Source organism: Macaca mulatta, chromosome 4 (genome assembly GCF_049350105.2).
Source record: "Macaca mulatta isolate MMU2019108-1 chromosome 4, T2T-MMU8v2.0, whole genome shotgun sequence".
NCBI classification, from domain to species: domain Eukaryota; kingdom Metazoa; phylum Chordata; class Mammalia; order Primates; family Cercopithecidae; genus Macaca; species Macaca mulatta.
In genome coordinates, this window is record NC_133409.1 from 134,893,500 (window position 1) to 134,920,992 (window position 27,493).

The 27,493-nt window shown below is 43.6% G+C and overlaps 1 protein-coding gene across 2 annotated transcripts in view; it reads left to right on the plus strand.

Moving 5' to 3' along the window:
- Positions 1 to 829: 829 nt before the first annotated feature.
- Positions 830 to 27,493, plus strand: part of TNFRSF21 (TNF receptor superfamily member 21) — a 73,390-nt gene continuing 46,726 nt past the window's right edge. Inside the window, exons 1-3 of one of the 2 annotated variants that reach the window (XM_015136511.3) lie at positions 830 to 1,324; positions 23,227 to 23,878; positions 25,380 to 25,874. In XM_015136511.3, the coding sequence (XP_014991997.1) occupies positions 1,229 to 1,324; positions 23,227 to 23,878; positions 25,380 to 25,874 (1,243 nt within the window). In that variant the 5' untranslated portion in view covers positions 830 to 1,228. Of the gene's footprint in view, positions 1,325 to 7,405; positions 7,602 to 23,226; positions 23,879 to 25,379; positions 25,875 to 27,493 lie in introns of those variants that run through there. The other variant, XM_077999823.1, reaches the window with a different exon arrangement.

Sequence of the window (27,493 nt, forward strand, 5' to 3'; positions counted from 1 at the left end):
CCATCCACATCCTGACAAGGCCTTTGGAAATCAACTCAAAATTTTTTAGCATTATTTTTTGGGGAAAGTTTGATTTAAAAAAATCTCAGTGATAATCCGATTCTAAATTCTTGATTTTTAAATTAGGAAAATGCATCTTTGACACATTTCAAGGAGTCTCTCCAAGACCATCTATGGACCCAAAATCACTGACTCTGGGTTTTAAATCCTGTTAGTTTGGATTTCCTTAATTGCATTCATAAGCCCAGAGGTTCTCAAACTTTGCCCCATATTAAAATCACCTTGAAAACTTAAAAAACAAACCAACAACAGCAACAAACCTCAATGCCCAGGCCAGGTCCTGTTCCAATTAAATCAGAGTCTCTAGAGGTGGGGCCCAGGAATAAATATATATGTTTTAAACTCTCCAGGTGATTCCACAGCGCAGCAAAGTTGGGGAAGCAACGCACAGGTCTCCTTTTTTGTCACGCAGTTGATCTAAGTGCTCTGTGGTCTATTCACCACCGCTGTCTGATTTAGTCATCGTGTCCGAAACAATGGAAAGGCGTCTGCAGCTGAAATAATTTAGTTGGAATTATCTTGGAAAAAAGAAGTAAAGTTAGACTAGGGGTGTAATGCTTTCTCAGCGCTTTCCCTGGGCCAACAGGAGAGTGCAATTCCCTCAGCGAACGCCAAGGGGCACCCTCTCCCTCCCCGCTGTACCTGGAACGCCTTCCTCTTTCCAACAGCACAAAGAGCCCGGCCTCCTCCCCCGTGACATCACAAAGGGCCGCTCCCCCGCCCCTTCGGCGCCACCACGTGTGTCCCTGCGCCCGGTGGCCACCGACTCAGTCCTCGCCGGCCAGTCTGGGCAGCGGAGGAGGGTGGTTGGCAGTGGCTGGAAGCTTCGCTATGGGAAGTTGTTTCTTTGATCTCTCGCGCCCAGCCCTCCTCCCTGGTTCTCCGCAGCCGCTGTCGGAGGAGAGCACCCGGAGGCGCGGGCTGCAGTCGCGGCGGCTTCTCCCCGCCTGGGCGGCCGCGCCGCTGGGCAGGTGCTGAGCGCCCCTAGAGCCTCCCTTGCCGCCTCCCTCCTCTGCCCGGCTGCAGCAGTGCACATGGGGTGTTGGAGGTAGATGGGCTCCCGGCCCGGGAGGCGGCGGTGGATGCGGCGCTGGGCAGAAGCAGCCGCCGATTCCAGCTGCCGTGGGGCCGCGCGCCCCGGGCGCCCCTGCGAGTCCCCGGCTCAGCCATGGGGACCTCTGCGAGCAGCAGCACCGCCCTCGCCTCCTGCAGCCGCATCGCCCGCCGAGCCAGAGCCACGATGATCGCGGGCTCCCTTCTGCTGGTGAGCGCTTGCGGGGACCGGGGGTGGCGGCGGCGCCGGAGCAGAAGGAACCGCTCTCCGGGAGCCGGGCGGATCTCCCAGCCGGGGCTTCGGGGGGCGCGGGGCCCGGCCGACTGGGTTACGGGCACTGAGGGGTTTGCAAGGGAAGGCAACACACCGGAGGGCCTCGACTAGGTTATTTAGGGGAATCACAGGGCTCAGCCGGGGCTGGGGAATGAAGACGAATTGTTTTCCTTGCAGTCTGGCTTTGCTGGAGGAGGCGCTAGAGGTGGCCGCCCGGCTTCTGCGCATTTGAGGGCTTTTCCCCCTACTCGGCCTACCTCGAGCTCCCCACGCCCGCAGCCACAGCCCTCCACCCATTGGCCACTGCCCCTCTGCCTGGTGTGGGGCCGGGGCCGCGGTGTGGGGCTCCGAGGGCCGGCCGAGCCCGGCGCTTTGTTGCAGCTGCAATGTCATGTCGGGATGCTACGGCAGTGGAAGAGAGTGGTACCGGTGCGCGCCGGACACCGGAGACCTCCGGGTGCTGCCTTGCGGTGCATTCCCGAGCAGAGCGCAAGCAGCCCCCGCCTCCATCCCTTTACCCTCTCTCTTCCCTCTTGGCTTGGGTGGGGTCTCAGGTTCTGCCTGCCGAAATATCACCCTTAGACCCACTCTCCGGCGCCTCCAAAGCGCCGGCTTCCAGCCAGCCAGCGCGCTGGCACTCGAATGGGGGGAGGGGGAAGGAGATGTGTGTAAAGGAAGATGAATTTTCTGCGGTCTTTCCGATCCCTCGTTTACCTGTGGCTAGGCAGGTGACCCTGCAGGGTGGCGCAGTCTTCCTCATCGCCCAAGCTGCATCCACATCTCGGGTGAATCATCTTGACCAAAAACTTACCCTCAACTTCCCCCAAATTCCCTCCCTTTATTTCCAACTACTGGGGTGAAGGGGCAAGTTAGATGGAAGAAAATTTGAGATCAAACCCTTGAGCTTCCCTTGCCTATCTTTTATCCCTGCAGGAAGGATGGAGATTCTTAGCTAAAAACCAAACAAAAACAAAAAACAAGAGCTTGTTTTCATGGCAGCGCTGTGTAAGGGAAAAGCAGGCTTGCTGTCTCCTTCCCCAAAAGGGCTTAACGCCTGGCCAGCCAAGAACTGCTTAGATCTCAGGGCATTGCAGTTGCTATGGCCTGGGAATTCATCCTACAGACACTCTGGTTCCTTGTGTGTGTGTTTTAAGAGGAAGAGAGAGACTAAAGAAAAGTTTGTTACTGTTAGCATTTATAATGAAGCAAGTCACAGTCTCCCTTCAGAAACTCTTTTCTGCCCATTTATTAATGGCATGGCCAAGGTTTATATCTTTGAAACAAGTGTGGTGGATGGTAAGCAGTAGTGGGGGAGTCTCTTGGGACAATGAACCTGAATTGACAGTCTTGGTGTGGAGAGAAACACATCTAGATCCATGGGAACACTGATCCTAGTTCAGTGGAGTGAGAATTATCATCGGTTCCTTTTTCACGGCTGTACATCCGCTACTATCCACTACTATGTTTCAGGTGCTTCCAACACATCTGATTATTATATGCCTCATAGAGTCCATTCCCAGATTAAATCTTAAGTCATTGTGCAATACTCCATTTATTTTACCTTTTAGCATGAGGTAGGTAATTAAACAAAGATCTTGGTGTAATCAAACGGTAGGTTGCTTTAACTGAGAAAGGGTCCAGTTCCTTTTTTTTTTTTTTTTTTTGAGACGGAGTCTTGCTCTGTGCCCCAGGCTGGAGTGCAGTGGCGCGATCTCGGCTCACTGCAAGCTCCGCCCCCCCGGGTTCACGCCATTCTCCTGCCTCAGCCTCCCGAGTAGCTGGGACTACAGGCGCCTGCCACCTCGCCCGGCTAATTTTCTTGTATTTTTAGTAGAGACGGGGTTTCACCGTGTTAGCCAGGATGGTCTCGATCTCCTGACCTCGTGATCCGCCCGTCTCGGCCTCCCAAAGTGCTAGGATTACAGGCTTGAGCCACCGCGCCCGGCCAGGTCCAGCTCCTTTTTTTGAATCATCAGGCTAGGCGCCCTGGCTCATGCCTGTAACCCCAGCATTTTGGGAGGCCAAGGTGGGAGGATTGCTTGAGTTCAGGAGTTCGAGATTTGCCTGGGCAACATAGTGAGACCCCATCTCTATAAGAAGTCAGGTGGGTGTGGTAGTGGTGTACCCCTGTATGCCCAGCTTCTCAGGAGGCTGAGGTGGGAGGATGGCTTGAACCCAGGATGTTGAGGCTGCAGTGAGCTGCGATCATGCCATGGCACTCCAGCCTGAGTGACAAAGTGAGACCCTGTCTCAAAAACCAAAATAAAAAATAAGTCATCAAACTCAACCTATCCTAAAAATTGTGCACTAGATTTGCAACTGAAGACCTGACAATTTAAGTTTGGCTGCTTTGAAAAAAATAAAATTTCTAACGGGGATTAGGAGCAGTCTCAAGATGATAACCAGTACAGGATTCCTTATTCTTCTGCTAGCTATGCTAAAAAGACTTCAGTTAAATTCATAGAATGGCATGAGGTTGAGCCCTTCATCCTGAAGGGTGACTGGAGGGTGTGCCAGGAATCAGCAGAGACTATGTTATAATCCCCATCCAGGGTGGGGAGGAAATGCCTTTTGTCTTTCACATTCTTACTCTGCGTGCCCAAGTCCACAGGACAGGCTTTGTTAATGTGTAAAATGGTGATCTCATGATACTGTTCCAAGGAGTATTTATCCCATTGGGATCATTGGCCATGTGAACATGATGGACACCAGGTACTGGAGCCTGGGTACACGTGGCAGGGTACTCAGAACACTACTGGGGGAGGTGGGCAAGTTAGTGGCATGCCCACATATTGCAGTTAGATTAAAAAAGTAATAATCCAAATAAAGTGTTCTGTTTATTATGTCTTCTAACGCTCTTCTTTCAAATATCTCCCTTTTTGTGTGACAATATTTATTGTCGTCATTTTTGTGTTGCGACTTTTTGTTTGTCATGACTGGCTAACCGCATGAAAGATAGCTTACTATAAGCTTATAAAAATACAAATATATATGCACACAATATGACATAATATATAAACACACATATATAGCAATTGTATATGTATAGAGAGAGCAATTGCTACATGCCAGGTGCTTTGTATATGATATCTCACGTATTCATAGCATCTTTGTGAAGCAGGTGATATTATCTCTATTTTATAGTTGAGAAAATGGAAGCTCCCGAAATTTCATTGGTTTGTCCCAGGCCACACAGCTTGCACGTGATATTGCTGGGGCCAGAACTCAGGACTGCCCAGCTCTTCAGCTCATGTCCTCTTTTAGCCCTGTGCTACACTGCGTGTTTCACAAGTCCAAATTGCTTGGTAATAAAATGTAACAACAGAGAAGTTGTTGTTGGGGAACAGTTAAGATGGCGGTTTGGTTCATTACAGAACGTGAATGAGAATTACAGGAATGCTTTTGGAAGGAAGTATTCTTGCTGCTTGCACTTCTACTTCTGATGAGTGTCTGCATGATAATAGGAAGTAAAACATACACTGAAAGACAAGAGCTGGGTTCAAAAGTCTGGGGCTCAGGTGGACAAAACATTCTTGTTGCTCAACACCCAGTAAGTCTAATGTGCATGGATGTGCTTTGTCTTCAGAATCTAAGATTACCTTCCACCATCTTGACTTTACCAATTGTACTTTCCTGCCTGAGACACTCACCCTTGCTATATCATATCTCTGTAAGGCAGAGACAAGACCTTTAGGTTTGTTCCACTGATAAGGAATGCTCTAGAATGGCTTGCCCAGCATGACAATACATAGTCAGAGACGCCTCTTGCCCTCAGGGAGCTCGCTTTAGCTGCGTAGATAGGATGTTCGCAGTGAGGCAGTCAGAAGAGAAGGGAGCCATAACTGGTAAGGGTATCAGGTGTGAAGCTTTAGAAAACACTCTTTTGCAAGCATTATGAATTCCAGATAGAGGGCTATTTGCTGTTATAGCCTGTCCAGCTGTGTGTTTGCCTAGAAAGTGCCAAGTAATAGTGTTTTTCTGTTACTGAAACTAGACATGTAGCTTAGTGCTACTTCCTGATCTTCATTTATCAAAGTACATTACCTGGCACATTGGCAATTCACTTTGGCTGTTTGGGCAGGCGTGGAGTGGTCTGGTGGGGGCTGAAGTTCTGAATCACGTCAAGACTTGGTGGCAAATTCAAGCAGAACTTTAAATTAGAGCTGATATTATATCCAAAAGATGTTCTCCCTCCTATATATCTTAGCTCTACAATCCTAGAATGAGAAAGCTGGAAGGGAGCATAAAAAATACTGATTTAACACCCTATATTTTTTGGTTGAGAGAAAAAAAAATACTCTATTGGGAAAGTGACTCATTTTTCATGTTTACAAATGAACCTGCATGGAGCACCCTTTCTAAGTGAGGCACTATCCTGGGCAGTGGGAACCCAGGGATGAACTGGGGTTTGGATCTTGCCATGAAGGTACAATATATATGGTATATAAAATGAACATGGCCATCACCAGTGCTGGTTGGGTTTTACTCGCTCATATGGAATCACTGGATGAAGGTACTATACTTACCGTAATACACAAAATATGATTGATGTTAAAATCTTTAAAACACCTGAAGTAACTTTGGCTGTTGGTCTGAGAATCAGAGAAAAAAAAAAAAAAAAACACTTTCAAATCTGAGAATGACATACATTAGCCTCGGTAGAGAAAGCAACTTCTAATCAGAGGAATGGGGAGTGCAAAACCTGTCCTGGATTGCAGGAGTCCTGACCGACCCCATGGGTTATCATCACATTCAAAATGTATATAACAGAGTTGAGCTCTCTCATCTGAACTGTTTCTGAAGACATGTGTTTGAATCTTCTTCAAGTCTAGTCCAAAACAAGCAAACCTCTAGTGTAAATAAACTACACAAGTAAATCAAATCAGCAATAAAAAAAGTTCCTTGTAAATGGGATTTAAGGACTACCTTAAGGTGGGAAGGAAAAAAAGGGAGACTTGAAAAGGCATATATCCACCTAATGCCTGCTTGACATGTTTTAGTGTGGCTAAATGTTGACAAAGTCTATCAAGCAGGATATGGTAAGCACAGTTAATGCTCTATTTTCTGGGGCAGTTTGCAGACAGTCCTTTTCTCCAGGTATGCTCTCATTGGGTCGGAACAAATAGGTGTGAGCTTCTGGGCTGGCTCTGGCAGATGGTCTTTGTCCTTTCTGCATTATAGACCAGAATGTGGAGACATCACACTTTAGCTTTTCAGGCAACTATATCCACGAAGATGAGAGGCGAAGCCTCTTTGGAGGCTGCATAGACCGTTTACAAATTAATTTTGTGCTCCGCTGGTCCTTCATAAGGCATGTAAACTCTAATTGCCTTAAATAAACGTCTTTTTTTTTTTTTTGGTTTGGTTTTTGGTGACACAAAATGGTCATGTGCATTATCAGACCGCTGTTATTCAGGGGCTGGTATGAATTGAGTGACTTTTCCTCATGCTTATTTTCCAGTAAGCAATAATATTCTGTTGGCTTTCTTTCCCCAAGCAGGCCTGGCAAATTCCGGTGATACCAGGTCATCAGCAACTTCTTGGCAAACTCAGGTGCTTCTCTTCTGTGACAGGAAGAGCCCAGGTTATCTCCGAGCTTTGGGCTTGTGTCCAGTGATCACTTGGAGCTGACTCAGTGTGGACCATTAGACAAAGATATGTCTGTTTGACAGAATGACAATAGGAGCCATAATAGGAATCAATTTGGTCCCCAAAGTTGGATCCTCATTTAGCATTAGCAGAAGGCTGGGTTTTGTGGCTGTAGCAGCAACAGCTGCTGAGCTTTGATTATTTAGGATAGGGGCGAGATCATGAATAAATACTGGCCTTGCCCCAGTGTTTGTGTTTGTCAAATACCAAAAAATAAAATAGGAATCCTAAATTGGCTTGCACGCTGCCACCTGGCTTTCTTACCACCTTCATTTCTAGCCTGAATCCAAGAGGGGAGGAGCTTGGGCAGAGGTTATAACCTGGGAGGAACCTGGCAGATATCAGTGAGTACAGGCAGGACTGAGGACTATCCAGAGGTGGGGTTCACTGATATTTAGGCTGCTGACTCAAAGCAATAGTGAGCAATAGTGATCTCAGTGAGATCAGTGGGCAATAGCAATCTCAGTGTTCTTGAGAGGTGTTAAAAGCCACCAGAAGATTTATCCTGGCTTCGAGATGACAGATGTGTGTGGTGGTGGGAAAGTTGCGCTCAGAGAGATCTCAGGCAGGTGTGGGGCTGAGCAGGGTGTGGGTGGGGATCAGGACGTTGCCCTGTGGCTTCATATTTAAAAATTATACCTAAGACTTTGTGCTAAACAAAAATAAAAACAAGAAAAGTAAGGGGGGGCACTTAGTAAGCTAAGTCATAGCAAGGCTCATTATCTAATCTTTGTATACTTTTCTATTTGTTCTGCTGCTCTCAGTACTGCTGTGTGGCTCTGTTGCTTGGCTCCCTTGCAAATCTATCCGTTTTGGGAAAAGGAGCATGAGCTTAATGGATTTAGGAGAGAGGAGAGGAGTGAGTCCATGAGTCCTGGAATCAAATGAGAGCAGCTGTGGATTCAATAGGGCTTCAGCTCTGAGAACCCAGAGGGGGAGGAATAAGCAAGTGGGTGTTAATATTAATCATTGATATTGCTATCACTTATTTATTGAGTACTTATCTTTGATATTGTGTTGAATACTTTCTACAAATGATCTCAATACATCTGACAAGTCTATGAGGTAGTAGCATTAGCCCCATTTTATAGATAAGCGAATGGAGTTTGAAAAATCTTACGGTCCTGCAGTTGGCAACTGCTGGAGACAGGATTTAAATCTAGGTCAATGTGGCTTTGTGCACACTGCTTTTTCTGAAAGTTGTTGGTAGGAGAGAGAGGTCACCTTAATTTACCAGAATTTTGTTTTCTGTAAAGAGAATGACTTTACCCTAGAGTTGAACATTCTCTTTCCAGAAATTCAATGAGCAATTCTGCTCCGTGATGGTACTTGGAAGTTTAACTAAAACTGCTGGTCATAAAGTGAGACCAACGATTGAAAGGGGAGGGTATGCAGTCATTGGTAAGCTTTTTCCAGCATTTTCCTATGGTGTGGCTCTGACGGGCAATGGTGCCATGGCTAAGATGGAAAGACACTCCTGTAAATTGAAATGTTATAAATAGGGAATGAATGCTTTACTTTCCTGCTACTTGGGTCATTTTGAAAAATATTTGTTTAGTGAGTAACAGTGTGACATGGGTTCTGCTTAGCAATGTAGTTTTATCTCACTTATCCTGAGAACTTGAGGACCTTTTAGGGTTTTCTTTGCTGCCAGCCTAGTTATTTGTATAGGATAAGTGCACGGGCTTGTACCATCTGTTATTAGTATTTCCTTTTTTCACTTTTCATTTCAGGTCTCTTGGAAACCGGTTTAACTCCATGGTTTGAGGGGTGTCAGAGGTCATGTGTTTGTGTGTGGCTTATCATACTGACTGGTAGCACTCGCTTAAGTAAGCTTTTAAACATCGCTTTGTAGGTTGTAGAGACTGAGTAAACTAGGAAAAGGTAAAGGGTGAGAGGAAATTATTTAATCATTTGTCCTGGAAAACAGGTTGGAATTCTGGTCTCCCAAATAACCTTTGGGACAAGACCATTGTTTGATTTCATCCTATATACGGCCAGGTCAGCTTACCCAGGATGAGGAGAGGTGGGAGTGTTGGGAAGGAAGAAAGAGATTCCAAGGCAAATGGTAACAGGTCCCCAGAATAATCTAGCTGGATATTTTTGTTAATCCGTTTTGTGATGCTATAAAGGAATACACAAGACTGGGTCATTTATAAAGAAAAGAGGTTTATTTCACTCGTGGTTCTGCAGGCTGTACAAGAAGCATGGAGTTAGCATCTGGTTGGCTTCTGGTAAGACCTCAGGAAGCTTTTAGTCATGGCAGAAGGGAAGGGTGGCTGGTGTGTCACATGGTGAGAGAGGGAGCAGGAGAGAGGGAAGGAAGTACAGGCTCTTTAAACAACCAGGTCTGGTAGGAATTAAGAGGACTCAGTTATCACCAATGGGACAATGCTAAGCCATTCATGACAGATCCACCTCATGACCCAAACATCTGCCGTAAGACTCCCTCCAACATTGGGGATCACATGTCAACATGAGATTTGGAGAGGACGTACATCCTAACTATATCATGATTCAATCTTTGCTGTTCCTTTATGTGTAGAAGTCCATGACTCCACTCTCCTCTTGGGTTTAAACCTTGCTGACCTGGTCAAGGAAAAATAACAAAGTAGACAAGGTTTGTGTGTGTTTCCTCATTTGAAAAGCTCAGGGCTAATACTGTTTTTCAGCTTCTCAAAGACAATATGCCCTTCATCTTTGTGTTTCTGGCTCAATGTCCTGACACATAGCAGTTAAGCAATAAATGATTAATGAATTTCAGAAGGATTTTGATTTAAACTAACTGTTCATTCATTCTAGACAAGTTAGAGGTTAGTTGGAGCTAGAGTTACATCTCAGTCCTTTGAACTACAACTGAAGAATAGTTGACTTATTAAGAAAGAACAATTTAAACTTATGTAAGTTGGCAGACTAGAAGAACCTACTGGGTGTAGAATTCTCTTTATGTGTCATTTCAATTCAATTCCCTTTGTTTACAGTATTTATGTATAGTTAAAACTAATGTGTATGTACCTGCTTGTGTTCTACTTTTCTTAGTGTAGATATTTTCTGTTATCTTAGAGAGAGATATTTATATTTTATCCATTTAATAAAATTTATGGGGCATCTATTAAATGTCAGGCATTGCTAGACTTTGGGTATATGATAGTGAAAGGCTATTCATGGGCTTTCTTCTTGGATGCCATAAAAGCGGTGATGCTTAATAAGAACCAGCCATTTAAAGAACAGAAGGAAGAATATGCCAGGAGGAAGGATGGTATGTGGGGTGGCCCAGAGGGAGGAAAGAGCCTACATGTTCAGAGAATAGAAAGAAGATTTACGGTGGTTGGTGCTCAGTGAATGGGGACAATGGATCGAGCTTGAAAAGGCAGGCAGAGGCAAAATCATACAAGATCCTTTAAGGGATCAGGACATCACTCAGTGCAGTGGGAAGCAGGGTAATAATATGACTTGAATGCAATTAAAAAAAAACTCACTGGCAACTCTGTGGAGAATTAATTAGAGAAGGGGAGCATAGAAGCTGGAGGCCAGTTAGCACCTTTTACAGTAATTCAGGGCAGAGATGATGGTGCTGTGGCAGTGACAATGAAGATAGGGATTACTAGATAGAAATTTTGGAGAGATTTGCTGATGGCGAGATAGGAAGGAGCAGGTGATATTGAAACAAAGCAGTGATCAAGGCTGATTCCTAGGTTCCCACATTGAGCAGTCTATGGTGGTCTGATTACTTTGAAAGGGAAGGCTTGGGGAGCAGTGGGTGAAACTGAGAGGCCTTAAGTTTGGATGCATATTGAATAAGTTTGAGGTGCCTGTGATTCACTCTTTTCAAGCCTTTATGGCTGCCACTTTTTAATAGCTCTATCCCCTCCAGTTGGCACTGTGTTGAGCCATTCTACGGTTGTTGGATGCTTGGCTTGCTGTCTCTTTGGTCTTCCATTGCAAGCAGCACTAATGAAGTTGTCTCTGTATAAACCAATGGCTCTTTTTCCTTTTTGGTTTTTCCCCAAAGTGCGTTCCTCAAAGTGGAATTGCTGGGTCAAAGGAAATGAATGGGCAGTTTTATGGCTTTTGCTGCACATTGCCAGACTGTAGTCCAGAAGAACTGAATTAATTTAGAATGCCACCAGCCACCTATAAATGTGCTTTCTAGCCCACAAGACTGCCAGTATTGGAGTTTATAACTATAATTTATTTATGCTGCTTTAATTATAGATATGTGAGGGTCCTTGGTTGTGCAAATTTGAATTTCAATAGCTCCTAGGGATATCAGACATTTATCCATAGGATGATCACCTTTGTAATTATGTACTCATGTAGCCCTCTGTTATAACTGTTGAGTAGGAGTTATGTTAGCCACATTTGCATGAATTCTTTATATACATTTTTAGTTTTATAAGCTTTTATTAGCAGTGTATGTCTTTTTTACATTCTACTTTTAATATTATTATATTTAATAACATAAAAGTTGAGATTTATGTTTTTATTTTTGAGACAGAGTCTTATTCTGTCCCCCAGGCTGGAGTGCAGGTGGCACGATCTCGGCTCACTGCAACCTCTTCCTCCCGGGTTCAAGCGATTTTCCTGCCTCAGCCTCCTGAGTAGCTGAGATTACAGCGTGCACCGCCCTGCCTGACTAATTTTTGTATTTTTGGTAGAGGCGGGGTTTCACCATGTTGACCGTGTTGGCTGGTCTCAAACTCCTGACCTCAAGTGATCCTCCTGCCTCAGCCTCCCAAAGTGCTGGGATTACAGGTGTGAGCCACCGCACCCAGCTGAGATTTATATTTTTAAACCTTTTTCTTTGTTTGTGTCTGAAAATATTTTGTGTCTGAGAATATTTTCATTTTGTTGGTGCTGTTCATTTTAACAGAAATTGATCTCTTTGCAGGTGCAATGAACTATTCTGATAACTTTGAATTTTCTATGTGATGTTTTAAACGTTGGGTTTGTTGACTTTTCGGACTTTAGTGTCATATTTGTGGTAAGAACTACATTAGTATGTTCTGCAAGACAGTAATACTGATTATATAAGGAAAGGGTTTTGTGGTCAAATATGTTTAGGGAGTGCTAGGTTCAACTAAGTCACCATTTCTGGCAGCTCTCCTGCAGGGCCTGCTGGAGCCGTCAATAGGTTAATATTAATTGTGCCTTTCTGAGAGAAGGCTCTAATCAGGAGCACTTTCTAAAGTTTTAGGCCAGGGGCTGGTAAACTTTGTCTGTGAAGGACCAGATAGTATATATGTGCAGCTTTATGGGCCATGTGATTTCTGCTCTAACTACTTAATTCTGTGTTTGAATGCTGAGAGCAGCCCTAGGCAATACCTAAGAGATTGGGTGTGGCTGTGTTCCAAGATAGCTTTATTTGTGGACACTACAATTTGATTGTCATATCATTGTTATATGTCACAAAATATGATTATTTGTTTGATTTTTAAAGAAACTATTTAAAATGTAAAAACCAATCTTAGCTTGTGAGCAGAAACAGGCAGGTACTGGAGCTTACTCACTCTTTTAAAATGTTTATTTATTTATTTTAATTTGGGACAGGGTCTTGCTCTGTCACCCAGGCTGGAGTTCAGTGGTGTGATCACAGCTCACTGTAGCCTCAACCTCCTGGGCTCAAGTGATCCTCCTACCTCACTCAGCTTCCTGAGTAGCTGGAACACCATCATACCTGGCTTTTTTTTTTTTTTTTAATTTTTTGTAGTGATGGGGTCTCCCTGTGTTGCCAGACTGGTCTCAAGCTCCTGGGTTAAAGCGATCCTCTCCCCTTGCCCTCCCATGCTCACTCTTTTTAAAGACCGTAGAATCATTAATATCTCATGGGACTAGGTCAGGGAAACTCACTGTGGGACATGCTTACTTAAATTTTGCTCCAGTTATCTAAAGTACTTATTAACAGTAAATCCTTTCTGCTCTCTTGTGTTTTCTCATTTGCTGTATACCAAGTTTTTATTGTAAATGTTTTGAAAATGCTAGTGGACCCATGTTTCTCTTTTAACTCTTTGCTGTGCAGTCTGTATTTTTGGTTTCGTTATTTGCTCTTAGTCCTGGATGGTTTGTTTCAGGATTATAGCTTTTAAAAATCTGAAGTCTTTGATACACTTCTCAGGAATTGAATACTCGCATTTTAATTGGGGTGTTTTGAAAGATTGTCTTGGCCAGGTGCAGTGGCTTACATCTGTGATCCAGCACTTTGGGAGACCGAGGCAGGAGGATCACTTGAGGTCAGGAGTTCAAGACCAGCCTGGTCAATATGGTGAAGTTCCACCTCTACTAAAACTGCAAACATTAGCTGGGCATGGTGGCACACGCTTGTAATCCCAGCTACTGGGGAGGCTGAGGCAGGAGAATTGCGTGAACCCAGGAGGGAGAAGTTGCAGTGAGCCCAGATTGTGCCATTGCAATCCAGCCTGGGTGACAGAGCGAGACTCCGTCTCAAAAAACTCAAAAAAAAAAAAAAAAAAAGAAAAAAAAAAGAAAAGTAAAAAGAGAAAGGATTTTCCATCACTGGTTAGAAAATTTGAAAAATAAAAGTAAAAAACTAAAAGATTGTTAAAATATAGTACATCGTTAAGTTGGCGGGATGGATAATTAAAATAACATTTATGGAATGCTTACTATGTGTCAGACACGTTTTGCCTGCTTTATCTGTATTAACAATTAATTCTCAAGACAGTCTTTGAAGAGTAGGTATTGCTAATTAACTCCTTTATACTAATGAGGAAGCAGAGACACAGAAGTGAGTCATTTGCCAAGGCCACCCAGAATTAAGGATAAAAAAAATCCAACGTGTTTTTCTACTTGCACACAAGGCTCAATACAACACCTTTGACACCAAATTCTCCAGCAGACACCAACTGAGTGCCCTCTAATTCAATTGAGTTCTGACCTGTCTACCTGGAGGTAGGGTCGGATCCCACAGTTTAAAGACACAGTCCCGGGGGACTGCCCCCAACATCTGATGTCAAGCACCAGCCGCAGATTATTTTGCCTGTGCTTTGGCCTGACCAGCTGTAAATCATGGTTCCCACAAACCCTTCCTCAGGTTTGATTAATTTGCTAGAGTGGCTCACAGAACTCAGGGAAACACTTTACTTACTCAGCCTCCTGAGTAGCTGGGACCACAGGCATGTACTTCCACGCCCAACTCCAGTTTCTTAATAAAGGATATAATAAAGGATACAAATGAACAGCCAGATGGAGGAAATGCATAGGGCAAGGTGTGTGGGAAGGGGCATGGAGCTTCCATGCCCTCTCTGGGTGCGCCATCCTCCGGGAATCTCCAGGTGTTCAGCTGTCCAGAAGCTCTCCAAACCCCAGTCCTTTTGGGCTTTTACGGAGACTTCATTACTTAGACACGATTGATTATATCACTAGCCTTTGGTGATCAGCTCAACCTTCAGTCCTTCTCCCCTTCCCTGAGGTTGGAGGTGGGGTTGAAAGTCCCAACCCTTCAATCATACCTTGGTCTTTCTTAGGACCAGCCCCTATCCTGAAGCTACTTAGCAGCCCCCAGCCACCAATCATCTCATTAGCATACAAAAGACACTATTATGACTGGAGATTTTAAGGTTTTAGGAGTTGTGCACCAGAAACCAGGGACAGAGACCAAATATATATTTATTAGATCACACTATCACACCTAGCTAGTACCTGGTAGATCTGGGCTGCTCAGCACGCTATAGGCTAAAATATTAATAGGTTTTGTTTATGTGTGCTTTTATACTGGAGTTGCTGCACTGGCTGGAGTCATTGGTTTTGCCTGGTTTATAGGCTTTTCTTTAAATCCTTAGTGAGCACAGAGTAACATTCCTTCTGCATCTTTCCTCCTGTCTTGCATGGAATGCCAATTCATTTACTACTTAGTGACTAAATAAATGGGTAGCCTACTCTTGGCTTCTTCATGTATGCAGAAGTCTTAGAAATAGTTATTTCTAAGGACACGGAAGGAGATGAGGTTCTTTGGCCCCAGGACTGAGTGCTGCTGAGTGTACACTCTCCTGCATTGCAGGTTCCAGGGAAAACAGCACCTGGGTTAAGTCTCGCATGGCTTTTCCTTTTTCCAGTGTCCCCTGAGCTTGCCTCCTTCCAGTCCTGCAGTCAGCACATTCTAGCCTTGGCATCCTCTATATTCGCCAGTTTTAAAAATGGTCCCTGCTTTTGTCTTAGCAACAGAAGACTTTTTTTTTAAATCAGAGAGGATAGTAGCAAATGCGAGAGTTGACCAAATGTATATAACATAACTGGGAACAGTTCTGTCTGTGATTTGTGGAAGCTCTGTCCTTGAAGCCTTCCTCTTTGAGCGTTCCTTTCCCCCCACTTCAAATCTACAGAATTCTAAGCAGCCAGTGTCTTGATATGACATATTTAATGTGATGCTCAAAATAAAATGATCAGAAATTCTGAAAGGTCTAGCTCTGCCTGGCTTTTGCCTTTTGATCATCTGTTACCATGTTTTAGATTCACCATCTCAGGAATAACTTGGTTGCATTATCATCTCTACAGTAACAGGTTTCCTCTCCAAATATTAGTTTTATGCAGCATTAAAAAAATTCTACAACAAACTCATAGGCAGTGTCTCTGCCTGCCCTTTATGAATAGAAAAAAAGTGTATCGCTGCCTTGACTTTGCTCATTTTCCACTAAAAATTATTAGAGTTTGATAGGGAACAAGAATGACAAAAATATATTGTAACCATCAGCTGTGAGGAATGTTTTGTTTGTTTGAAGGATGAGGTCATGGAGTAAGAATTGTTAAATAAATAGGCATCAACATTCTGACATGTCTTTGCAGATCTGGGTGCTTCCTGTCCTTAGTCAGGCCCATCTCTGTGTCCTAGAATAGAAGTGACAACAGGAGAGGTGTGATGTGGCTCACCAGGGTTAATGCTGAGACCCAGGGAGTCCTTAGAGTTGGTTATTTAGAGCTACCTCCTCCCTCTTTTGAAATTTGTGTTGTTCTGGGTTTACCTTTTAATCAGTCATTCAGTAGGCATTTTATAGTGCTCATAAATCCTGTATAGTTTGGAATGGCACACTGATATTTACCTCATGTATCCATTGTTGGTGAAATAAATGTCTTGGATAAATGAAATTTTCCAAATAACTAAAGTTTAAACTAGGACAGAGCATAGATAACTTCCAGAGGATAATCTTATTATGCTGCTTATAATTCTAATCACCAAGTTAGTATCATCTTTTTTGAAGAAATAAGAGGGGAGGCTGGGTCCAGTGGCTCATGCCTGTAATTCCAGCACTTTCGGGGACTGAGGTGGCAGGAATGCTTGAGGCCAGGAGTTTGAGATCAGCCTGAGCAACATAGTGAGACCCCCTGGCCCCCCTCAAAAAAAAAAAGAAAGAAACGAGGAGGGAATGTTTTAACTCTTTGATACATTTGCTTGTCACCTTAAGTACCCTGCAGAGTGTAATTCTTGTAAGCCATTTGTCATTCTGTTAAAACAGAGTGATGTCCTCAGGGTCTTTGGAGATGAAATGAAGTATCTGCCCTTGTACTGAAGGGTATAAGGCCAGACTGCTTTATCTCTTGAGTTATTGTGGCTACATTGTGGAGGCTTTGGGTTTTCTCCTGCTTGCTTTTAAACCTGCGCTCAGCTGGGCATGTTGGCTCACACCTGTAATCCCAGCACTTCGGGAGGCCGAGGCAGGCGGATCACGAGGTCAGGAGATGGAGACCATCCTAGCCAACATGGGGAAACCCCGTCTCTACTAAAATACAAAAAATTAGCTGGGCGTGGTGGCAGGCGCCTATAGTCCCAGCTACTCGGGGGTCTGAGGCAGGGGAATAGCTTGAACCCAGGAGGCAGAGGTTGCAGACAGCCTGGCGACAGAGCAAGACTCTGTCTCAAAAAAAAAAAAAAAAAAAAAAAACCTGCACTCATCTTTAGCAACTTCCTCTACCACCACTTCTAATATGCTGGTTCTAATTATGTATGGTCTGTAAGTCCATTCATTCATTTATTCAACTAACACTTGTCAGACGTTACCATGAGTCGGGTCCTTGAGGGCATGGATAGCACCAGTAAATGAAATAGACCTGATCCTTGTCCACATGGAGCTTGTGATCCATAGGGGAAGACATGCTAAACAGAAAAATGGGTAAGTACAAAATTGTGGTGGCCATACTGGGGGAAAAAATGGGAATGAGAGGATCTTGTGAAACTTGTTTTTATTAGTGGAGAGGTGGTCAGGGATGGCATTCCAGAGAAAGCCCTATCTTTGTTAAAGACTTTGCCTTTCATCCTGAGTCATGTGGGAAGTGATTGAGAGTTTTAAGCAGGGGATGAAAGGATGAGATTTGGTGTGTGAGTTGGAGTGGGTGTCAAGAAAGGAAGCCAAGATCTCAGTACTCATTGCTAAACTCTCAGAGGTCTGACGATTTCTGTGAGTGAGCTTCTGCTCTCTGTATTTTTTGACATTTCTTTTGACTGCCCTGTGCAGGCGTTGACAGACTTTCTCTATAAAGGGCTGGATAGTATATTATCCAGCATATAGTATATATAGTGTATTCTGTAAAGGGCTGGCTAATATTTTAAGTTTGCAGGACATAAGGTATCTTTTGGAACTATCCAACTCTGCCACTGTAGCATGAAAGCAGCCACAGTCAATACCCACATAAATGGCTGAATTCCAATAAACGTGTTTATAGGAACAATTGGCATGTGGGATTTAGTTTGCTGACCCCTGGCTTGGAGAATGCTTTGCTTCTTATTCCCATGATCTTCATTATTGAGGTAGTTGTGCAAGGGAGGAAATGCAATCTATGTGGTCGTTCCTGGCCTTGAGCTGCTTGTAATCATTATGGGAAGATAAGTATATACACTTAAGTGGCCATCAGCAAACATCACAAGACAATATATAATTAGGCACCAATAAGATGAACAGAAACAGGAAATGTGATGAAGAGTTCACTCATCTGCTTGGAATCTGGGTGTCTAGGAATAATTTTAAAGGCTTTACGGGGAAGGTGGAACTTGACAGAAATAATTGTAAACACTTAGAGGGTTAGAGGTGAATACAACCTAGTCCGACTTGCAAATTTTAGTGATGCAGTGTTAGAAGATGAACAAAAGCAAATCACAGAACACTATGTATCCACAGTCCCCTTGAATGTGTAAGGCAAAACAAAACAAAAATCAATGGGAACAGCCAATTTAAGGTATGCATGCATGTACGTATGTATTATGTGTAAATGCTCAGAAAAGGGTCTGGAAAGATGTGCACCAAAATTAACAGAGTCTCTCTGGAAATGAGTGCATTTGAGCAGAGACTTAAATGTTTTACTTTTTAGTTCCTAATTATTAGAATTATTACATGAATGTTTATTTTCATCATAAAAATATTAATTAATACAGGGCAATATTAAAACAATTAAAAGTGCCAGATTGGTTAAGAGGCTGAGAGAGTGGTACGGAGAGTGTGATTGGGCTGTCTCCAAAATGTGTCTTAGAACCAGAGATTAGAGCCCTTAGTTCAGGGTGTCCACAACTTGGATGGGCATCAGAATCACTTGGAAAGCTTAAAAAGAAAATGAACCAAAGCTAAAACCAAATAAATTCTTGGCCCCATTGCAGACCCACAGTGATCTCAGATGATGGGGCTGGGATGTGATTTTTTTTTAAAAAAGCTTTCCAGGTAATTTTGATGCTGCCTTTGAGACCCGAGGCTTTGGTGAGTCTCCGATCTAGTTTATCCAGCTCTGTACAAATGAAGGAATTAAGGATCTTGACCAGGTAGGACTCAGCCTCAGATCTTTTGGCTCCCACTCTCTTGTACTTTTCAATGACTGCGTCCCCTAATTCAGGTGTTTTCCTAGCATTAGCTTTGGGTGGCATCTCAACTTGTTGTCATATTATATGGAAAACATTCTTAAATGCCACTTTTGAATAGGGTCCACCTCATCCCCATTTCCCATTGCTTCACTCCCAGATCATCATTGGGAATAATTTCTACAGTGTTTTAATTTTCTTAGAAATCAGAGGGTTGCCACCAGGCTAGTGGGAAAAGCCCTAGTTTTAGATCATAAGTTGACTAAAAGGCCTTAGGAAAATGGCTTTTCTCAGGTGCCATCTGAGTCTCTATAAAGAGAAAGCGATATTGCCAAGTCTTCCTCTCAGCAGGGTTTCACTCAGGCAAAAGAGCCCATGGAGCGGTCCCTCCAGCTTTGCAGCACAGATTGGGTTAACTGTTTACTTCAGAATTGGAAGAGGCCTTCGAGGTCCTTCTAGTTCAGTGATTTTCAGTTGTTTCAGGAATAAACCCCTTGCAAATAAATTCTTACTTGGAAAGCCGCATTAGCAAATTGGTAAAGTGGAGATGCTTGGTTTAGGCAGAGATGGGGGGCTTGGAGCTTACCTCCCCTGCTCCCTGGTCTAAGGGGCATCCTGAGAGCTGTGTTCTGTCCAGTGCTCGCTTAAGTCCTGTTTGAAAACCACTGATTTCTTCCTCTTTCCCCTTCCATAAGTAATCATTCACCAACTTCAGCTAACCTGAGCCCTCAAATCTGTCACCTTCTCTCCATTTCCACATCCACCACCCTAGTCCGAGTCACCACCACCTTCCATGTTGGTTTTCACCCTCTAACTGAGTTTTCTCGTCTACTCTCCCATATACCCCTTTCACCCTCTGCTCTGAAGCAGATAGCTTTTTTATTCACAGGTGCAATTATATGCCTCCTCCCCCCACCTATCATGTAAACATTTAATGACTTCTCATTGCATTTTGAATTAAGATCAGCACGTGGAGGCTCTTCAGATGTAACTGTGGCCCCTCTGTTCCATCTTGAGATAGAGCCACAAGATTTTTAGTTCCTGTACTGAGCTTCCTTCTGCTTCACACTTTTGCTCTGGTGCTCCCTCTGTCTAACCCCCTTTCACTGCTTCTGACCTGGAGTTAATTTCTGCCTCTCCATCCTTAAGAGCTATATCAAAATGTTTCTCTAACTTCCCTGAGCTAGGAAGCGCCTGTTAAATTCCCTGTCATAGGATTCTATATTTCTCTTTCTCAGCAGTGATCTCAATTCTAATCGAGTAATTACTTTTTCTTGAGGTCAGGAGTTGAGAATTGAGTATATTCTTTTTCTATTCATCCCAGGCTAGAATGTAAACTTCATAAGGGCTGGAATAGAGTTCTCAAGGTTCTATCCTCAGCCCATGGCATGGTGTCTTGCACACACCTATTAGATCGTCAATAAGCATTTGTCCAATGAACTCATAGTGTCTAGTTTTTGCCATATCTCATTTCTAGTGTTCAGCTCGCATGCGACTGCGGAAGGATCATTGTTTGTGGGCTCTGCTTGTGGGAACTGGAATTGTCTCTTGTTGTGTGAGGTAATTTAAAGGTTCTTTTTTAGAGACACATTGTCTAAAGTGGGTTACCCAGTATGATACAGTTTAAACAGGGCCGAGTTTTGCTTTAATTAGAAACTTGATCTATTATTCCAAATGAACAAAGAGCTCTAAAATCCACTTAAAGTCTGAGAAAGAGTGTGGAGGCTGTGGCGTTTGGAGGTGGGTTTTATGTATAGCTGGGAAAACCTCTTTGGTAACTCAGTAATCAGGTTTCCTTACTTTAGATTTAGAAGTGCATATCTGGGGGGAAATATAGAAAGCTGTAGGAAGCCTACCCCAACTCCATACCCAAATCCACACATGCTTGCTATTCATGACCTCCTGTGCTCGTTCTGCAGAGCCACCCTGGTGAGTGTGTGGGTGTGTCTGACCGCCCATCCTCCCACACAGGTAGGGAGGCTGACTTAGATCGCACAACGCATCAGAGTGATATTCATCGTGGACCACCACTCCCTGCCCAGATCTTGGGTTCAGTTCTCTTCTTTCATTAATTGAAGAGTAATAAGCTGCCATTTGGGTTACTAATACAGCTTTCAAACTTTCAGAACACCGCAGCTATGTAAAACTGCTTTTGCATGTAGACATGCCAGGAAGTACAGAGCAGAGCCACTTTTGCAACCTCTTGGGTTGGGTCTTTAGTGGGGAGATAGGGTCTAATCCCATCGTTGGTATTCTTTTCTTCTTCTTCTTCTTCTTTTTTTTTTTGAGATGGAGTCTGAGTCTGTCGCCCAGGGTGGAGTAATGTGGCGGAGTCTCGGCTCACTGCAACCTCTGCCTACCAGACTCAAGCAATTATCCCTCCTCAGCCTCCTGAGTAGCTGGGATTATAGGAATGCGCCACCATATCTGGCTAATGTTTGCATTTTTAGTAGACACAGGGTTTTACCATGTTGATCAGGCTGGTCTCGAACTCCTGTCCTCAAATGATCTGCCCACCTTGGCCTCCCAAAGTGCTGGGATTACAGGCGTGAGCCACTGTGCCCAGCTGGTATTCTTGACAAATGTAACTTGGGCTCCGCAGGATGGTTCCTTTTATCCAGTGCATCTGCTGTGCTCGGAAAAAGGTGGCTGGGGCTTATTTTGCAAATAGAAGGAACAAGAAAACAAAAGGTAAAGTCAGAAGGGAAAAGGGAAGACATTACAGATTTTATCATCAAGCAGGAGATTTTTTCCAGGCTCTAAGATGAGGTTAAGCTTCTTCACAAGAGAATCAACAACTGTCCTTTTTTTTTTTTTTTTTTTGGCAGGGGGGAGGGTCTCGACAGAAAAAATGAATATACCGTCATAAGCTGAAAATTAGTTTTCAATATTGTCATTTAACTAGATGGGCAGCTCTGGGATAGGGGAAGGGACTTCAGGGAAATACTTTTGATTCAAATAGTTAAATTTTGGGATGGGAGAGAATTGAACCTTGAATTAAGTGTCAAGGTGCTAAAAAGACAGAAACTGATCACTATGAAAAAATTTTTTGATATATTCTCTTAGTCACTGCTATAGCAGCCAATTTAGAGGGAATTTGCCCTGCTGGGTAGCTGGTAGTTTGAGGCAGCCATTATTGGCCTGACACATAAACTTTGTGCATTTCATAAAGGATAGTGAAAACTGTTGGAACTTCTCAATATTGATTAATGCAGAAAACCTTTCTCTTAATATTCTTATTCTCCCCCACTGTCTTCTCAGAAGGACCTCAGGATTTAGTCCCGCAAATATAATTTCCTTTCCCCTAAGCGCCTGTTGACTCCCTCTTGCTGGGTCTAGCTTTGTGCTTCCTCTCCTGGGTGGCTGCAGGCCCATGCTTTCGTAGCTATGGTCTTCAAAGGCTGAACAAACAGGGTGTGAATGTGAATCTAAAAGCATCAACTCTGTTGATTAAAGCACATTACAAAAATGCCAAAGGCCCGCCTCTGTTTTGACAAATAAATAAAAGTTTAGCTTCACATATGCAAACTGTATGAAAAAATCATGCCGTGACTGTCAGGTAATGCCAAGCAGGCAATCTGGTGCTGTGGAAGTGGCAGCTTGAATGCATGCCTTCCTGGTTCTCAGCTGCCCTGTCCTCCCACCATGAAATGGCAGCTTAACATTGGGGTTGGGGAGAGGAAGAGAACTATTTAGCAAGTTATTTTCCTATTGCATTTGGATTTTGTCTAGTATATAACTTTTTTTTTTTTTTTTTTTTTGAGACAGAGTTTCTTGTCACCCAGGCTGGAGTGCAATGGCAAGATCTCGGCTCATTGCAACCTCCGCCTCCCAGGTTCAAGCGATTCTCATGCCTCAGCCTCCCGAGTAGCTGGGATTACAGGCATGTGCCACCATGCCTGGTTAATTTCGTACTTTTAGTAGAGACGGGGTTTCACCATGTCAGCCAGGCTGGTCTCGAACTCGTGACCTCAGGTGATCTGCGTGCCTTGGCCTTCCAAAATGCTGGGATTGTGAGCCACTGCACCCAGCCGTATATAACATTTTAAATCTCAGCTATGAAGTGTTTTCACATCCATATTCTCAACTGATTTTTATAATCAATTTGAGATACATTGTCAGTTTCATTTTACAAATGGAAAAAAAGGAAGCTGAGGCAAAGGTCAGGCAATGAAACCAAAGCATCACAGCCAGTAGATCAAGCTGTAGGATGGGATCCACGTCTTCGTTTCTGTAGTTCTACTGTGTTGCAGCACGCTGTCAAGAGGATGCAGTCCTGGTCGGATCTTTAACAGGAATGATGATGGTGGTGCTGGAATTGTTGACCCTTTTTCCCCCCTGCTCCTATGTAACATCTTCTTGGTTTTTGTTCCTTTCCCTCCCCTTCTGTTTCTTTCAGCTTGGATTGCTTAGCACCACCACAGCTCAGCCAGAACAGAAGGCCTCGAATCTCATTGGCACATACCGCCATGTTGACCGTGCCACCGGCCAGGTGCTAACCTGTGACAAGTGTCCAGCAGGAACCTATGTCTCTGAGCATTGTACCAACACAAGCCTGCGTGTCTGCAGCAGTTGCCCTGTGGGGACCTTTACCAGGCATGAGAATGGCATAGAGAAATGCCATGACTGTAGTCAGCCATGCCCATGGCCAATGATTGAGAAATTACCTTGTGCTGCCTTGACTGACCGAGAATGCACTTGCCCACCTGGCATGTTCCAGTCTAACGCAACCTGTGCCCCCCATACGGTGTGTCCTGTGGGTTGGGGTGTGCGGAAGAAAGGGACAGAGACTGAGGATGTGCGGTGTAAGCAGTGTGCTCGGGGTACCTTCTCAGATGTGCCTTCTAGTGTGATGAAATGCAAAGCATACACAGACTGTCTGAGTCAGAACCTGGTGGTGATCAAGCCGGGGACCAAGGAGGCAGACAACGTCTGTGGCACACTTCCGTCCTTCTCCAGCTCCACTTCACCTTCCCCTGGCACAGCCATCTTTTCACGCCCAGAGCACATGGATTCCCATGAAGTCCCTTCCTCCACTTATGTTCCCAAAGGTAACTTAACCTCATGAATTATTTATTTGAGGAAGGCTTTGAGCCCAGTGGCGGTACCAAGAGTGGGCTTATACCAAAGATGTTTTCTCCACTTTGTTATTCCAAAGTCACCCCTTGGAGAAGAGGCCTTCAAATGGTGGCTAATTAAATCTGGCTTCTTTGGACTTAGTAGAAACATGTAGACTCAGAAGTTTTCTATTAGGGGAGATCAAATATCTAAAAACTAGGTCACATTAAGCTATAAAATATGGACCAAGAGAAACAAGGACAGCGTGTGACCTTATGTAAGTCACTTAACCTCTTCAGGCCTCGGTTTCAAACTTGTCAAACAAATGAATGATTTAGATGTTTCAGGTTCCTTCCAGATTAAAAGTTTTCCAACATGGAGTCAGTCCCAGGCAGACTCAGGCAGGAGCAGAGAAAGAGGGAGAAAGGGAGAAAATACCATTACATCTGGGAGCGAGGGACGAATTTTGAATCCAGGTAGGGCAAAGAATGGGTAGGAAAGTTAGAAGCATCAGGAAATAGGCAAATTTGTATCAGATTGAAGGTAACTAGCACTCATGTCTGGAAAATAATAACTTTAGTTTTTCCCAATGATTTTAACTTTACTCCTTGTATCAATTATTCAAGTTTTCCATCAGAACCTCCAGCAGAATATAAAATTTATGCTTTATTTTCAAATCCTTTTTGATTGAATGTAATTTTCATGAGATGATGACCCACTTGAGTTGTTCCTCCTAGTGTCCTCTCATGCATGATTACATTTAGCCTTCATGATAACCCTGTGGAGAGAGCCATCTTACAAATGCCAGTTGAAATGAAGAAACAGCCTCCAAGAGTTCAGATGGCCACTCCAGCTTTTCTTAGGCTAAGTCCTGTCTCTTGGGACTCAAGATTCCCATCTCTCATACTTCTTAATGAAGATTACTTGTGGAGACTTCTCTGAGAGAAGTCCGCTGAGCTGCCAGCCCAAATTTTGTTTAATCTCTTGTTAACAGATGCTCTTAATCACTGACCTGTCCCACCAAGTCTTTCACTAGTCAAATTTGCATTTGATTTCTTTTCTTTATCTTAGTCATAGTCTCAGTTTTACCACTGCATCATAAAATAGTCAAAAGGTGGGAGAAGGAGGATGGACAAAAGAATTAAATTTGAACTGGTTCTCTGAAAACTGAAAATAAGAATTGATTAGATCTCTGCACATGTATGTGCCTGCTCAGTATATGAAGTACAGGAGAAGCTGCTGTCAAGCTCAGCTGTTGGATCCTTAAGGATGCCCTTGGTTTTGGTGTAAGAAAGTGAGTTTAGTGGTTCAGTTCCATTTTTGCCTTCCACATAGGGTCTTTATGAAAATGTGCAACATAATTTATTCTTAAGCCCCAAAGGTCATCTCATCTTTGATTATCTGGCCTAGCTTGGAGATGACCTGGGAAAGGAGGGAATGTATAGATCCCCAAATATGGAAAAGCTCTTCCCCCCTCCTTACTCTTTTTTCTAGGCATGAACTCAACAGAATCCAACTCTTCTGCCTCTGTTAGACCAAAGGTACTGAGTAGCATCCAGGAAGGGACAGTCCCTGACAACACAAGCTCAGCAAGGGGGAAGGAAGACGTGAACAAGACCCTCCCAAACCTTCAGGTAGTCAACCACCAGCAAGGCCCCCACCACAGACACATCCTGAAGCTGCTGCCGTCCATGGAGGCCACTGGGGGCGAGAAGTCCAGCACGCCCATCAAGGGCCCCAAGAGGGGACATCCTAGACAGAACCTACACAAGCATTTTGACATCAATGAGCATTTGCCCTGGATGATTGTGCTTTTCCTGCTGCTGGTGCTTGTGGTGATTGTGGTGTGCAGTATCCGGAAAAGCTCGAGGACTCTGAAAAAGGGGCCCCGGCAGGATCCCAGTGCCATTGTGGAAAAGGCAGGGCTGAAGAAATCCATGACTCCAACCCAGAACCGGGAGAAATGGATCTACTACTGCAATGGCCATGGTGAGCCTTCTCTCTTTTCTCCTTGCTCACAGATCTCTCTGCTGCTTTTTCCCTGGTCCCTGTTTTCTGAAGGAATGGGAATGCATAGTTTGTGGAATCTCTTTCGTAGACCAAACACTACTTGATCCAGTCGTGTTATAGAAAAAGAGATTGACTGTCTTATTAGAAGTAATACATTCAGAGAGAGTAATCTCTCTTCCTCCTTTTCCCCTGGTGCCTTTAAAACAGAACAATGTTGCAGAATCAGAGACCTGGGTGACCCCTAGGGACTTTGTTTGACCTTGTCATTTAACAAATGAGGAATTTGAGTTCAGAGAGGTTTGGCAACATTGATCCAAACAAGAGGCTAGTTGTTTTTGAGGACAGATAGGACGAGACTCCTGACTGTTGGAGCACTTGCTTTTTCTATACGATTAGGCTGTGAAGCAAGTAAAGGGGACAAAACCCAACTTGTCATAAGTTTGCCTTCTTCAGTCAGAACCTTGCTTTTAGATTCCTAACAATTTCCTCACATATGTATTTTCCCCACTTAACTTTTTAGGATCCCATGTCTGTCAGGAGGGTAGGATGGTCTTTTGGATTGTAGACCCCAGAAGCCTAATAGGTCGGTCATCATCTGAGGCTCAGTGTTACTTTCCTGGTAGTCAGCATGTGTTGCATATGGGCTGGAATATTTTGGCCTTTCCTCTTTTGAGGGCAAAAAAAAATAGCTTACAGAACTTGTCTCAGAGCTCAGTTTGATCTGAAGACTGCAGTTTTCAGACTGTGCAGTTAACTTCCCTTTCTTTAAATCCTAAATGAAACTTCAGCCCAGTTTTGATAACCCCATTCAGGTGTGTCCTCTCCCCTCAAAGAGAAAGGGGTGTATCTACTTTTCTAAACAGCAGTTTGGCTTTTTGTAGTCTTACAAATATTGATACCATTTGGCATGGCAATTCCATTCTTGTGACTCTATCATAAAGGTATAATCAGAAATATTGAAACAAAGTTATAAGCACAAAGATCTTAAACTTTTAAACTAACATCATGTCTCACAGAAATTGAAAACAACAGAAGGACAGTTTTAGGGAAATAACTAAGTAAATTATGGTGTATTCATAGAATGGAATATTATGTTGACATTCAAGATTTTATGAAGTTTTTGATTTTAGCCAGGAAAGTGTTTATACTAGGTTAAAGGAAAAAAACAAACACCAAACCACATACTTTATAGAATATAATCCCAACTCTCATAAAACTTGAGAATAAGACTGAATGGAAATATGCTAAAGTGACATTTCTTTTTCCCCAGTGTGGTGGGATTTATGCATGGTTTTCTTTTTTCTTTATTAGTTTTCTGTACTTTCCCCAAGTTGTCTGTACTAAGTACATGCTACTTCTATAATGAAAAATTTAGGAAAAGTTAAAGTCTTGCAACTCATTTTGCTTCCCCTTGTTGATTTGTGTAAATTAAGTTTGTCCAACCCCTGACCCAGGACAGCTTTAAGTTTTAGCTTTGAATGTGGCCTGACACAGATTCATAAACTTTCTGAAAACATTATGAGGGTTTTTTTGTTTGTTTGTTTTGTTTTTTGACAGAATTTAGCTCTTGTTGCCCAGGCTGGAGTGCAATGGCACGA